The sequence below is a fragment of the Gasterosteus aculeatus genome, chromosome 5 (genome assembly GCF_964276395.1).
Source record: "Gasterosteus aculeatus chromosome 5, fGasAcu3.hap1.1, whole genome shotgun sequence".
In the NCBI taxonomy this organism is placed as follows: domain Eukaryota; kingdom Metazoa; phylum Chordata; class Actinopteri; order Perciformes; family Gasterosteidae; genus Gasterosteus; species Gasterosteus aculeatus.
The window spans coordinates 14,896,214-14,911,689 of NC_135692.1; the positions used below are offsets into that span (position 1 = coordinate 14,896,214).

General features: G+C 49.7%; 1 protein-coding gene across 1 annotated transcript in view; it reads left to right on the forward strand.

Annotated features, from left to right (window-relative positions):
* Nucleotides 1-10,575: 10,575 nt before the first annotated feature.
* Nucleotides 10,576-15,476, forward strand: part of ankfn1b (ankyrin repeat and fibronectin type III domain containing 1b) — a 72,839-nt gene continuing 67,938 nt past the window's right edge. Inside the window, 1 exon segment of the mRNA XM_040176711.2 lies at nucleotides 10,576-11,173. Within this exon segment, the coding sequence (XP_040032645.2) occupies nucleotides 11,055-11,173 (119 nt within the window). The 5' untranslated portion in view covers nucleotides 10,576-11,054.

The window sequence follows — 15,476 nt, forward strand, 5'->3', positions numbered from 1 at the left end:
AACAAAGATGTCTCGGTATTGCTATTTGGCTTTATTTATACTGTCGAAATGTTTTTTTGTGTGTTGAGCAACACAAAGCAAGATGTATTCTACACGCCGTTTAGGTCCTTTTCACTCACAAAGCATCATAGAACTTTCCTTATTTGTTTTACTGTATTCTGAGTTCATATTTGCTGACTCCCCAGGCAACAGGCCGACGGGTAGTGTTCAACACACTCAAACTATTCCTTTAAACCCACGAGATAAATGATTTGAATGTCATTAGGGTAACAAGTGAGTAAGGATTACCTCTGTTAATGCCGGTGTCACCCGGGTTGTTTGAACCGGGGAACTTCAGAGGATTAGGAACAATATTAAGAGGCTCGCTGGACTTCAAAAGTCCAAAAAACCCTTATTAATGACTTATCGAGCTCATTCCCCCGTGTGCATTCAGTCCCCATCATAAACTTGGATGTGTGCTCGACCCGTACGTCGAGAACGAAGCGAGGCGGCGCGAGCGGCCTCCTCCGGTAGCGGCGAGGAGCCCGGTTCGCGCCTCGCAGGCGGAGGAAGTCTCGGCTGGACGTCGTTCGCATGAACACCGAGCGGTGTCTGCGGGCGGGGTGGGGGGGGGGAGACATCGCGTGAAGGGACGTTTACCGGGGACGAAGGTGGGCGGGTGGTGAGGGAGGGAGGGAGGGAGGACACGGCCGGCTGAAAGGAAGAGGAGGAATCCTGCCTCGAGACGGTAACGTTACGCTTCATTTTGCCCCTCGTTAGAAACCCCGCGCACTTGTTCTTCTTCGCTCGAGACCCCCCCGCCCCCCCCCCGTCAGCAGCCTTAATCTTTCCGTGTTACCCCCCCCCCCCCCCCTCGCTAGTAAGCCCCCTCTGTGAGTTGCTAGCTAGCCCACCTCGCTCGCGTCTCCGTGGGTGTATTGTGTTCGGGGGTCGGTGCGCGCACACACGGTTGTCATGGCGATGCTCGGGAAACCCGGCGCGAGGCACGTCGGGAGACACAAAAGACACCCGCCCGCTCCTCCGTGTCCGGCGTCCTTCTCTTAAAGACTCCCACCGCGGCGAAAAGTGCAGGGAAAGTCTCCCAACGACAGCGCTCATCTTACTCCTCCGCTCGCCCCGTATCGGAGAACGACGGAGAGAGGGGACGCGTGCCGGTGAAGAGGAGAGCACGTCGGTAAGGTAAGCGGCGGGGGGGTCAGGAGGACACGAGCTAAGGTGTGTCCTGTGTTTATGCCAGGGACGGAATGGGACCCCGCTAGCCGGGAAGGGGATGCTTTTAGTCGGCTTTGAGGGGCCAGTTACACGCGTGGAAATAACCTCCACAGTAGAGAGAGAGAGTGAACTACTCAATTGTCTCAGCGGGTTAAAGGAAACAAACAAAAAAAAAAAAGATGTCCGTTTTGGCAAGTTGTGTGGAAGGAAGGTGGGTTCAGGGTCACTTCACATGGTGGGAGGGCTTTATTTTTTTACCTCTGCTCCTGATGCAACCACGCACATAACATCACACCCGGATGGAGCAAAGCAAGTAGCCTCCGGCCTTCGCGTCGCTGATGCCAAGACCGGATACGCTCTCACCTCTCGTGACTCATGGTTATTCTGAATTACAACCTACGTTGTCACAAGTCCAGATGATGAAATATGACAGGTTCATGGTGCAGTGCCATGCTTCTCATTGAGTGCAACGCCCCCCCCCCCCCCCCCCCCCCCCAAACCAGCCCCCCCCCCTCCTGATTCATAAAACACTGGGTGGCCAAAAAACACAGAAAGCTTCCAATGTTTATAATCCATGCATTTTATGAATTGAATAGTTTGACTAATATCTAGAATTAACCAGGGAGCCTAAACGCATCGGTTGCACCTTGCTGCAAAGTAAATCTGTGCATGTCAACAAACCTTTACAACCGGTTAGATGAATAAAATGCACAACATGTAAGGCGGGAATGCTAGAAATCAGTGCCGCGTGAAATGGAAATGTGAATATATTCGTGATGGTAATCGTTTCTTTTCTATCAAAGCCAAAGGGAAAACACTGAAATTGATACGGAGGCCATCTAAATACAATCCAACAGCAATAGCTATAAATGACAGTCCCAGTATTGCTTCTAGTCATATGAATTATTTATTCAAAGATAATACATGGCAACATATTTCTACATATTGGTCCTGCCAAGTATGAACGTCAGCTTTCCCTCGCTCCTCATGTGTTGGGGCACGCAGCCACTTCTCCAGTCTGGCTTTCACCCGCAGGGCCTCCAAGCACGCCGTCAAAGACACATAAACACACACACACACACACACACACACACACACACATTCATGCAGTCTTGCACATGGGGCGACATGAACGGGCCTACATCAAAGATACATCTGTTTCTTAGATACATCTGTTTCTCATGCATGTTTGATGCGACGGGCTCGCAGCGGCTGGCCACCGCTCACAGTTACAGTGCAGATTAGTACGCATGACTAGGGGGAAGCGAAGCCGTGACTGTGGACTGCCGGGGCGACGGGAGATACGGTTTCACGAAGGCCCGAGACACTAGCAAGTTAAAAAGGTCTCTGGCAGTGGTCTTTTGTCCCCGCTGTTTGATGTATCGCTGGCCTTTCTAGCTGTGAGCGGCTGGTGTGAGTCCCCTTTGTCCGCTCGGCAGCCTGTTGCCCCAAACTTTAGTCATTCCAAAAAGTGTCTCAGCCCGTTTCCATGACGAGGAATAGTCCACGGTCATATGGGAATATGCCCAATAAATGTCTCTTTTTCTACCAAGACAAAAACTACGTTTGGTTGGGGAATGTTATATTTTCCACATCAGACATTCTGGCTTCTAAAAAATGATCTTCCTGTAATTCTGTCAAATTAGACAATACCTTCTGTATTGTATTGCTCATTTATAATGAAAATAATTTATGTATCGAGTTCAAACGGCAAAGTCATCCGTTTAAAAGAAGATCCATAACCACCAATAGTTCTGTGGCGTTCTTGCAACAGGACAGAACGAATCCAGCAGGATGCACGCTGCATCTTCCTCGCCCACCGAACGCTCGCTCGGCTGCTCGTCACTTCCGCGCATCCCAGACCTGAAGTTCACCCTTCAGAAACGTTCAGCGAACAAGATGTTTCCCCAGATGTTCTGCATGATTAAGACGCACGCTCGGCGGGGTGCACAGTTCACCCAGGTGCCGCGGCGCTGCATAATTAGCTCACGTTAGCACGCGTAATATCCACTAGCCTCGCGGTGTGAGGAGCCGGCCGGGGTCCTCGGTGGCGTAAGAGGTTTGTGGGCGGTGATTCGAATGTGTTCCCGAGTAGGAAAGCAGCGCTTGTGCACATTTTATTACGTAGGCGAGCAAGAAGGTATTAAAACAACACATCAAGCCAAAAGAGAACTTCTTCAAAGCCTTTCAGATGTGTAAGGGTAGTAATTGTGAACACATACAGAAAGTCTGAGACAGCGGAGAATCCGAGGCGAGCGCCGTCGTAAATCACACAGTATGAAGACAACTTTGAAACTCAACACCTTTCAGATCCGAGGGGCCCACAGAGGCCCTCAGAGAGACCAGAGAGGGTGGCAGACGAAGACGAGGCTGCGGCTCGAGGGATTGTTCGCCCCGAAGGATTCCACAAACATCGAGGGTTTTGATTTGTGTGCGTTTGTGTGTGTTTGTTCCCAGGCGAGCGGCAGGATTCACACTGTTAAGAGGAGGACCACCGAACCGAACCCGGGGAGCCGCTGGAGCCCCAGGGTGCTGGAATGGAGCAACTCAAAGAGTAAGACAAGCACCTTTTTGAGTGGCTTTTTGCTCACATGTTTTATTGTGTTTGCTGAATGAACTTCCTGACTCTGACTCTATTTTGGGGCTTCCTGGAAGTGTTTGTGCCGATGCTTACGCAGTGAGCATCGCACTGGGAAAAGCATTTCAGCCCCATATATAGCATAGATATATATGTATATATACAGTATCCCCATATCTCTCTATACATATCTCCATATCTAGATATAGTCAATCCATAGTCATTCATTCTCCAAATCACATTTTCAAGAGGTTTGTAAGTGGGACATTCGAGAAGGAAGCACGAAGATCTGACTGAGTGTTTAAATGTTAAAGGAATGGAAAACAAGCCCGATGACAGCTGGTGACATCCAAACCAAAAGCCTGTTATTTCCTCTTTTTTTATAGCAAAAGCAGAAGCTATCATCGTCCAGGATGCAAAAGGTGGCAGTTTGATGATGGTAGTTTTTTTTTTTCTGTTGTAAATCTGCGTGAGACACACGGTGTGAGAGTCACGGTGAGACACACGAAGCCTCGGAGGCGCACAATCATGCACACAACTCGGTGGAACACAAACACGTGTTACTCCACGTCTTCTTTTCAAGCAGAAGTGAGTCGGCAGAAAAAGAGAATGATGCCAGAGAGGAGGGATGAACAAACTGCCTGTGTGCAGGCAACCTCACACTTTTGGGGGATGGGGAGCTGATTTATCTAACCCTACATGCCTCTGGTCCTCCTTTGTGGGGGGGGGGGCTTTTCTAAAGAACACTGCTGGACCTGCTGTTATCTATCTACGTCATACATATCTATCTATTCTATATCTACATCTCTATCTAGCTGTCGGTCTGTCTTTTGTCTCATCATGTGGAGTTACTCTCCTTTCCACAACCTGCTTTTCCTCTTTCCCCCACAAACGCACCCCGTCGTCCCCTCGCCGCCGCCTCGGCGTTCTCGGCTCCATCGCACGTCCCCCTTTTTTCCGTCTCCTTAAGCAGCGCGCTCTGCAGATGGGATCGGCGTCGCGGCGTCCGCCGGGTGTGTGCACATGCAGCGCAGCGAGCGCCGGCTGCCTCTGACTGTTTGTTCAAGTATGTGGGTGTGAGTCACACCGGCTTCTTGTCGTTCCATCACGCCTGTCTCTCAGCGGAGCGGGTAGACGCCGCATGCATAATTCATACCCGTGTCCGTGCCTGCGCGCTCTCGCTCCCACGCGCTCCAGCCGGACCCGTCGAGTGGAGCCGTCCATTTACGGTGTGTCGGTAGGGTCTCTTATTGATTGTGAAGCACCGGTGATTGTTGAATAATAACCCTTTTCTGTAGTTACACAAATTATTCGTGTCAACTTGGTGCGTGTGAGTGTGATATGAAGTGGAATGTGTGTGTATGTGACGCCATTTGTCTGTCCTCCCTTTCTCTTTGGATAACAGTGCACACACACACACACCAGACACCAACATTTATACCAATCATGTAATAGGGTTTATTTTTGTCAGACGAGGGGGGAAAAGGCACAATCAATAATTGTTTGACATTTGGTGCATTCCAATCACTGTTCTGCTGATTCAGCCTCTAAGAAAAGGACGAGCGCAAATGATGAGGACGTTTTTTGGCGGATCGGGTTTAGAGCGGCAGGCGTTCGGCCACCAGAGGGAGACGCCACCATTGGTTAGTAGCCGGGAAGGATCGAGTTCACTGAGTGATATTACGTCATCGTCTCCACGTGAGGTATCATATTTCACTTTTGCTTCTTAGTGATGTGTGTTTGTCACTTATGTGACGGTACCAGTCGAGAATCCAACCGGCCCACCGAAGCCGGCTTGGAGGGTGGGAGGGGGGGGGGGGGGGGGGGGGGGGTCTTAAAGCCTCGTGTCATCTCCTCACGTTTCCACTGTTGAACTCCCAAGAGGCTCATCTGCTGAAATAGTCACACTCAACACTCAGATGCTGAGCATGTGCAACATGTGTTTTTGAAATCAGTCAGACGTTCATTAAAGGGCTTCTCCTATTTTGTGACTCTCTGCTGGAGTCAATAATGACAAAACAAGACTCACACCGACGGGAAACGTTTGTACACAACTGTCCACCAAGTTGGATGCAACCACCTTTTTTTTTTCTCCTGGGAAATCTTCAATGAGTTGAACGTGTTTTGGTTTGGAGTTGGATTCTCGAGCCCGTAAGTAAACCTGTTCCCCTTGTAGACCCTAAACGAGTCGTCAGCATCAGTAGTACTGAATGTCGTCCTTCACTGGAACGCTTCAACTCCACGCAGCGCTTCATCCATTTAGATATGGCCGCCTCGGGCGACAAATAAAGCAGATGGCGGCCGCGCTGTAGTGTTTGGACGCTTTAATAGCTCATTAATGCCCCTCTTTGTCTCTGCTTGTCTGGAACAGTTTGCCAGAACAAATTTACCGCCCCCCTCCCCCCCACCTCCCCTTTTCTAAGGATCAGATTCCTGGGACTGAGGTTAAGCTGGCAGAAATGTGATGAGGGGCTTAGATTTATTCCCTCGGCCCTACGAGGGAACCAGCGAGGGCAACGCGAGGTCCAGGCCGTTTGCAGAGTTAACGGCCGCAGTCTGTTAGCGAAGGGCTGATGTTAGGAAGCCGACCCCTGGATATCTGACGCTTTCACAATCAGTGCGTCACATCCAGAGGTCGCTAAGTGTTCATAAGAGGATGACGGGTGTCACAGAGAAAGTAGGGAAACCGGCTCACGCAGGCTGCTGCTGAATGCGACGTAGCACGAGGCTCCTGCGCGTTGCTTTTACTCGCGCTGTGCACGGTGACCGACGGGTGACTTGAGATGTTTATTTCCACCTCTTGGTCCCGGCAAGCTGAGTAAACAGTGTCCGTCGCAGCGAGCAGGTAACCAGAGGGGCCCTAGTTGGTCGTTTGGGACTGAGCTGTCAGACTGAGGGAATGCGGGTGTCCGGTCTGCAGACGGACCTCCGCACACCGCCAAAACACACACACACACACACGTTTGTGCCCACGGGGCCTTTTAATGGCCATCGTGTTCCCTGTCGTCTCTTCGTTCTTTGATGTTCACTCGGCCCAAAGCGGACGCACCAAACATCTTAGGCACTCGACAATGACGAGTGACACACGGCGGCGATGAAATCCAACCGACCAGCGGCTGGGAATCAGGCGTGAGGAGAAACGGGGCGACGGGAGGAGAGAAAATCAAACAATAATCAAGAGACGCGTGTGTTTGGGGGAAGCGATGTTTTGCCTCTTGGTCCTCTCAGACACGAGGAAGGGAGTCGTTGCTTGTGTTTCCCTTGGTGCCGCCATGGAAGAGGTAGAGCGCTGTGTCGGGATGCGGGTGATCTTCATCATCGTCGCGAGGTTATTTCGCCGTATGGTGAAACGAGTCCTGTGGCTGCCCTGAGGAGCCGATCTTCAGACACGTGTAAAATGCATTTAAATGCTTCAGAGCTGTAAATAACAGAACATTGGACTTTGTTTTTTTTCTAAAGTAGGACTTGTCCGAGTTTTCTTTTCTTTTCTGAGGTTAAACGGGTTTGAGGGAATTTCAAGGCAGCAGAAAGCACTTATGTCACTTCATCTTTTATTCAGCCCGGCCCTCAGGACTCTCTAAATGGCCGTATATCTGACTGGCATTATGCGGCTTGGGAGGGGTAGGCGGGTGTTATAGAGCGAGGGAAGAAGAGAAGGATCGACGCGGAGGAAAGGACTTATGGGCGCAGAGAGAGAGATAAAAGAAAGTCCTGCAGGCAGAACATCTCCATCTTTCTCTCTGAGGATGATTCATTTGGAGAAATAAATCAACAATTCCACGGTGGTTTCCTGTGTGTGTGTGTGTGTGTCTTTGTGGGAATGTATTTATAGAACCGGCAAATGTGTTGACTTTGTTGCCATCACAGCAAACGTTTTGAGGAACTTTTTCTTCATACAAAATACGCAAAATTCCTTAAAGAGAGATGCAAAGTTAAAAATATGTCCCTTAAAGGGCGGAAGGTTTTCTGCTAAAGAGCCGGGGGGCCGAGGCCTCGGCGCGAGCTTCCTGTTTTAAACCACTCTCACATTTAGAGAACAAGACGCCGTCTTTATTTACCCGAGGACGGCTGTCATGCCGATACTCAGAGCGTTGGCTTCCTGAGGACTTGTGTGTCTGTGCCCACAGACGAGAAAAGAGCCGGAGTACGACGGGAATATGGCGAAACGGATCATTTGAACAAAACGTTTTCACAATAAAGCGCAGCTGACGTGGTCTAATGTACCCAAATCGATGTAGAACATTTTCCCATCTCAGAATGGTTCTGGGGGTTCTCTCAAATGACTGCATGTTGCATCCACTACAACGCGGCTTATCTAAGGAGCAAAGTTAGCACTACTCAGGTAGATGACGTCAACGAAAGGTCCATTAACAAAAAACGTTTTGCATGAATGTAATTGTAGAATCTACATCTACTATACAACTATACATATAGAATATTTCTTTCTCATTAAGCATCTTAATTTAATGAGCAAACCTTTTTTTCAAAGCTTCGCCGTGTAGTCATTTTATGTATGACTGTATCCATCGACCAGTGAAATACGTCCTCATCGTGATATGAAATGACTTAATTAGAGAAAGATCGTGGTAATATTGCCCATGCGGGCACATACGAGGTTTTTGAGGACGATACCAATACAGATGTTTACAGTCGGATTGGCTTCGTTTTGTCAAAAACACACAACAGATACAGACACATGTGCCACCAAGTCACATTTCCGAACACGTCACGGTGCAGAAACAACGGCGTCAGCGCTCTCGCGGTGACGCCGTTCCTTCCGGCTCCTCTGACCTTTTCCGCCGCGGATATTCCAACAAGTCGTGAAGGGCACAGCTGGTAACACTGACGACCTTCTCCGTGTTTCCTGGCAGCGGCGACACACACACACACACACACACACACACACACACCTGAGAACCTGTACGAACATTAACCGTTGTTTCACCTGTCGTTTTGACGAATAATTACTTTTTATTTTTATTTGATGTGTAAAATCGGATTGAATTATTCAGCTTTTAAATACAAAGTCACCATCGGAGGGGGTGGAAAGAGTTGCAATCCCAAGCGGATGATGTCAGAGTGATTTTGAATGAAAATAACCCCTTTTAAAAAATAGCAGTTCATGATTTATTCATCAGTCAAAACCCATTTTAGAGCCAAATGCGGACTGAAGGCAGAAAGAAGCCTGAGCTGTAGCTCCTCGCTCGGGGGGTCAATTCCCCTCAGAGGCTTTGCTGCCGTGTCCGTTTTTTGTCTCAAGATTCCCTCTTTTTCATCCTCCAACCTCCAGTCGCACAACTCTTCCGCTTTCTGTTGTCTTTTACACCACCGATTGTGGGACTATTCATGAATAAACATGGAAACAGAGCCAAACGAGGTGCTTTATTCAAGCAGATACGGAAAACATTTCCACCACAGCTGCACAGCATGCATCCATACCGTGATACATCTGTGTGTGTGTGTGTGTGTGTGTTCTGCTGCTTTGTGCATGAGGAGAATATCAGCCAGGATGGGGAGTGCAGAGGCTTTAGGAGTAAATATTACGCTCTGTTGTTTCCTGCTTCTTCTCTCTCTGCCGCGACGCAGCAGAGACTCAAAACAGAGAGAGGCGGGTGAGGCGGGTGAGGCAGATCGATAAGCTGAACTCTCACACAACATCACAGCAAACACACATCAGTCTGCTAAACGTCTGCGTCGACCACCTCCTTTTCCAATCTATCCCTCTCCCTGTGTAAACGTACTGTACATACAGTTAGAATATAAAGAATTCCCTTTGGCAACTCGTTAGAATCGCTTAAAGTTAGATATTCTATGTCACTTATGTGATATTCTAAGGCTTTTTCATTTTTTTTTCACTTTTAAAGCAACGGGAAATGGTGATTACGGATTCATGCGCTCATACAAATAATGAAATGCACATATTCTATATTCTACACGCGTGAGCTGACCCGTAATTGTACACAATCCTCCCAGAAAATGAGTTATCACACGAGGGTCGGAATCAGGAGGCGTGTGGAGGGGGCAGGAGCAAAGGAAGGAGGAGCAGGCAGCTGGGGGAGGGGGGGGGGGATGTGGGGGGGGTGGAGAGGTAAAAGGAGCAGTCACGGAGAGATGCAGAAAGAGGGAGGAGGACGAAGGAAAAGAAGACGCAATCTAGAAATAAAAGGGAAACGCGTTGAGGGTGACAGAGGAATGTCTTAATGTACCGAGGATGTGTGGGAGGGAGCCACACACACACACACACACACACACACACTAACAAGCTACCCTCACCACCTACCCTCCCTACTTCCCTTCTGACCTTCCCTCGCTCCCTCGCTGCCTCTCTTCATCTTTTCTTTGTTGCTGTTCATATTCTGAGTGGACGGCAGATAAATGCACGAGGAAGCTCTCTCCTCGTTTTGTTTTTTAAATTATTGATTCAACACAACATGAGTTCCATCCCTGCACACAGCACACAAGCGCACACAAAGGCACAGGCAAACACGCACAAACAAGCAGAGGAAGTTGTGCTGCTTGAGGTGAAACGTGAGCTTGAGGCATGTGTGACACAAACACAACGCTACGTCCTGCTGGGATGTGTGCGTGTGTGTGTGTGTGTGTGTGTGTGTGTGTGTGTGTGTGTGTGTGTGTGTGTGTGTGTGTGTGTGTGTGTGTGTGTGTGTGTGTGTGTGCGTGTGTGTGTGTGCTCAATGTGTGAAAGAATTCGAGAGAGATGGACAGACAGACAGACAGACAGACAGACAGAGAGCGAGAGAGCATCACAGCAGCTTATATTCTCTCTCTCCATCACAAGAAGACCACAGATGCTGAGCCACCACCTCTCTCCCTCTCTCTCCCTCTCCCTCTCTCTCCGTCTCCCTCCTTCTTGTTGGCTCTCTGGTGAGGGTGGGAGGAGGGGAGTTGGGGGGGGGGGCTCCTGCTGTGTCAATTGGTAGGCAGTTGCAAACGTTATACTATTTCGGGAGAGAGTCAATAGCGAGCGACCAGAAGAGGAGCGAGGCAGAGGGCGGAAATATATAAATAAGAAAAAGCAGAGGAGGGTTTGGCTCGTTCTCCTCGTGCACACCGAGCGCCGCCGCGCACGAGAGGATGAGGGAGCGCGTGGAGGGTCGGACCCGCGGCTGAGCGCGTGAGACGAGGAGCGTTATTCGCATTACCATCATTATTATTTCTTTTGATTTTTGTTCCCGGCGGGAGGGCTAAAGGAAAGCAGGCGAGAGAGGGAGAGCGGGAAGGTTGGAGGTGAGCGGCCGGAGGAAAGATGGCGAGTTTTGGGAAACTCACAGACTACTTTAATCGGCGCAAGTCGCAAGAGGAGATGCGCGAGGGAAGGAGCGCGCAGCGCAGCGGCAGCTACTGCTGCACCGTGGCCGAGGCCAGGTAACCCCCGCGCGTCCGCGTGCTTGTGCGTGCGTGTGTGTGTGTGTGTGCGCGCGCGCCTCCGTGTCTCCGCTCAGGTGCGCCGGGCCACTCGGGAGCACGGCGTGTCTCTGTGAACATGTCGGTCTTTGTGTAACCAAATGTCACCGCGTACACAACGTTCCCGCGCGATTCGAACGCGCATTTAGCGTGAATACAACGTGCGCGTGCGCGCACTGTAATAGAAGTGAATAACGTCTCTTCTTTGGTGAATCCATCGTTGTGTCGGCGCGTGAACGCACACAGGTGTTTCTACACAAATGCGCGTGCCTGTGTGTGCGCGCGGGCGTGCACGTGCGAGCAACCATTGTGTTACATAAGTGTTGGGATGCAGTTGAAGTATGATGACTGAGACACTCCAGCACAGGATGTATGTAAACGTCTCAGATTGACGGCAGGTGTTGAAGGAGTGGTGGGCGGGGTCAGGGGAGTGGGGGGCGGGGTCAGGGGGCTGCTTGAAGCGGCTATATTAATTTTGCGTCCCTTTACGTCTTTTTCTTGCATTGTGTCACGACGCTGCGACTAGCATCCTTCACTTTGGAGCAGGGCCACCATGGGAAGAGTTCTCCTGTTAAGTTACGTAACCGTGCAGAAGTACTAATCAGACTGCTAATGTAAAGAAATACATCAAATAAATAATAAAGCGCCACTCGTCTCGCCTGCAAATGATTCCTATCAAATCTAATATCATTCCCTCGCAGCACAAGTGTTGACGTGGGTGGACGTGTGGTTCCGTGCCATCACCCATGCAGCATCTCTCTCGTCCCCACAGCCTCTTTGTCTCCGTCTCTCCCACTCGCCGTCTCTCTGTCTCTCTCACGAGCCGGCCCCTTCCCACGCAGTCCATCTCCGTCTTCGTCTGTAGGAGGGGTTCCTTGGTGTCAATTTTAACATGTCTTTTTTTTTTTTTAGATGTTGGCCCAGTACGGCAGTTTTCTGACTGATTGTATACGGAAGGAACAGATATTATGGATTCCAACGTTTCAGTCGCACTGAGGCCAACAAATGGTCGCGCCTCTAAATTTAGATCTGCCGAGAGCTCCGACCGACGGAACTTCAGCCCCCATTGGCCTTAAAGTCATTACATTCACTCTGACGTGTTTTTGAAACTTTTTAATTGGAACAAGGCTAATTAGCCCACATTGATCTTTGCGTTTGTCTTCGGGGACATGAAAAGCACACAATTCCTCCTAGTTAACGTTGGCAGGCACGTTGACTCCAAATTGACATCATTGTTTGTTCTGAGTTCAATTGAGCATCGTGTTGTATCAATGTTGCTCTCAGCGTCTGAGCAGTGCTCATGTTTTCCACGTGCTCTGTTTTTCAAATCCACTTCCCAAACAGAACCGCTCACTAGTGGTTTATTCTGCAGACGGCCTCCTCTATCTCGACGCTTGGATGCGGCCGTAACGAAAAGTGACAGGTCGGTTGGTCCGCGCTGAACGATGGGCACGAGGGGGATTTAGGCTGTAATGTAGTTCTCTAGTTACCCTCCTGTAGTGTAAGTCCACAGGGCCGGCTCTTTGCTCCCTCCTGTCACTCCAGCTGCTCAAACCACTTCATCCAATCTCTGTGGTGCGCTGACTCCTCGAGCCACGTCCACTCAATCAGCCAACGATGAAGACCGAGGTTAATCACTTAGTGCCCTCTTGACTTTGGGGCGGGGAGCTCGTGGGGGGGGGGTATCCGTGCTCTTTCACTTTTGACTGAGACGTCAATTTTATCCAACCAAAAACTACGACTTCTTTAATATCCAAGAATTCCTTTTTGAAGAATGTGACAGGACTCGTCACCTTCAAACGTCGGGAGACGCGTTGAGTTAAACCCGAATGCGGATGTGCGACCACACACAGCGGCGTGGGCTGTCATTACTCTGCCTCTACTGTGCAGGGTGGAGCAGATACAGGTGCAGTTCTTTGTAGCATCGCCTCGCTGCACGGGCTACTTTTAGCATGAAAGTAGGTGACTAATACAAATTGCTGTACATCTGTTCCAGTGACTTCTGGAAGTTGGGGAGCAACTAGCAAGAAGTAGAACAGAGGTCTTTTGAGCTCTTCCGTGTCGATCTCCTGGAAGAGATGAGAAGTCAGCATCACACAGTCATCCCACCCTGTCAATGCTCACACAGACACGCACGCTCTACCAGAGACAGTGGGCTGCCTCCCTCCACTGCAGCGCCGCAGACAATACATCTGCCAATCTGTGGCACACACATTGTTCTTTGGGAAAACGCAGATTGTTGCTCAGAAGAGAAAAAACCAAAACAGTCTCTCCTCTCCCCCTGTTTTTGTAGACTGAGTCGCTTAGCAACAGGTCTGACGGCCCAAAATTGCCGATGCGGCCCGGGCCAAACCGAGGCGGCCCGCTGTGTCATCGCCATGGCGATAAAACACCGGGCCGCCCGGTGTGTTACTGCCGTTGCGCGCTGCCGTAGGCCAACAACTGTTTGTGTGCATGTGTGTATTTGTAAGAGTGTCCACGTGTTTACCACTGGACCCTGAGCTATTTCATCTCACACCCACTGTGGGGAGTTTGAGGCTGAATGTGTGTGTGTCTGTGTGCGTTTGCGTATGCATGTGTGCTTTGCAAAAATGATTTTCCATGCAAGTCAGTATGGATTTCTGAAGAGTGAGAGACCTGCCGGTTTCAATTACCTTCCTGTGTGTGTTGGTGCCTGCAAACACTTTCGGCTCTTCCTTTGACACTCAGCGATATGAAAGCGTTATTCATCAACACTCCATCTCATGCAGGACTTTCTGATTGCAGGTGAAATATTTACAACTTCAACACCTTCTCTATCAGTGTGTATGTGTGTGGGAGGGGGGGTGTTGTATCTCACTGTCGGCCCTTCGATGGCCTCGGGATGTGCTGACTGTCGGTTTACCTAAAAGCTCCCGCGTGATGAATCGCCACGAGCCTGAAAATGTGGCATTTGCATCCTGAGCCAGACATCCGAGAGATGAAGAAGCAGAGAGAAGCAGAGCACTGCAGAGCACTTCAGGACGTCGCTGTAGGGCGATACAGACAAGTGAAACACGCAATAGGAGGCCGCGTCGTTTGATTATCTCATTAATGAAGGAATAATGATTGATCATGTGCTTTCATGAAGTCAAGCATTTAATGGATTAGATGAAGACTAATATAATAAGTCATCAGATCATTTGTAGGATATTTGATGATGCTCAGTGGTTGATGATACGAGAATTTGTTGCCAAACTCGCCGTGGTCACTATGGCCACATCCATATGCAATGACTATTTCGTGTAGAATTTAAAGTGATATCTCCAAAAGTTGACTTTAAAGGTCTGTTTCCACTCTTCATACTAAGCTAAGCTAATTAATGCAAGAGATACAATCTTCTCCTCGGACTCATTCTAAATTCCAACATGTGACCCTTTCCTTTATATGAGTGAATGCTGATGTCGGGTCGAACCATCGCGTGGCGTGCGAGAGAACAAGGACCACAACACACGAGCGCTCACACGCACTGCTGCAAAGGCACGCGCTGTTCTGCCAGTGTATCAGCTCGAATGGCGTTTGGAGACACTGTCCCGCTCTGACGCTTCTGTCAAAGTCAAAATGAGACAAATAAATCTCATATCTTCATATCGGGCCTCTATGTTTCTTTTCCAAAGCCCGGGGGCTCGTGACCTTGTTTGACTTCCCCTCCAGGGGCACATGTTCTTTGTCCAAACATGTCACGCCAGACTGATATCTGAAATGTTGACCCCCCCCAAACCCCCATTTTATTGGATTTGATCACACGGAGCTGATGTGAGCGACGCCGCGTTGTTCGATGGCGATTTTAGGGATTATTCCAATGTAATAATATCTGTTGCGGTGCAATGCATCACTGGCAATCCGGGGCTTTTTCTGTGTGTGTGTCGGCCTGGAAGGTTTGAAGAGCACATTTCCTTTGGATGAAAGAGGACCGAGGAACAGAGGCGCGGCGGGGAAACGAGGGCCGTTGCTTTTGCTCTTTGAATAATGGTGATTGAAAAAAAAAAGAAACCACCCGTCTTCCTTTAAAAAGCATCGACATAGAAAAGCCCCTCACGTACACGGCGATTATTTGACCGCCTTGTGGCTTCTGAGACGAGAACTGTTTGCTATCAAGCCCATCTTGTGATTGCGGCTATCGACCGGAGTCCCGGCGGAGGGCAACCGCTATAAGAAACGGTGATTCCCATTGGTCGAGTTCCAAGCGGCCGCCGCCTTGATTATGCCGAGGTGGAAGCAATTTCACTATTGATTAGCACAGCTG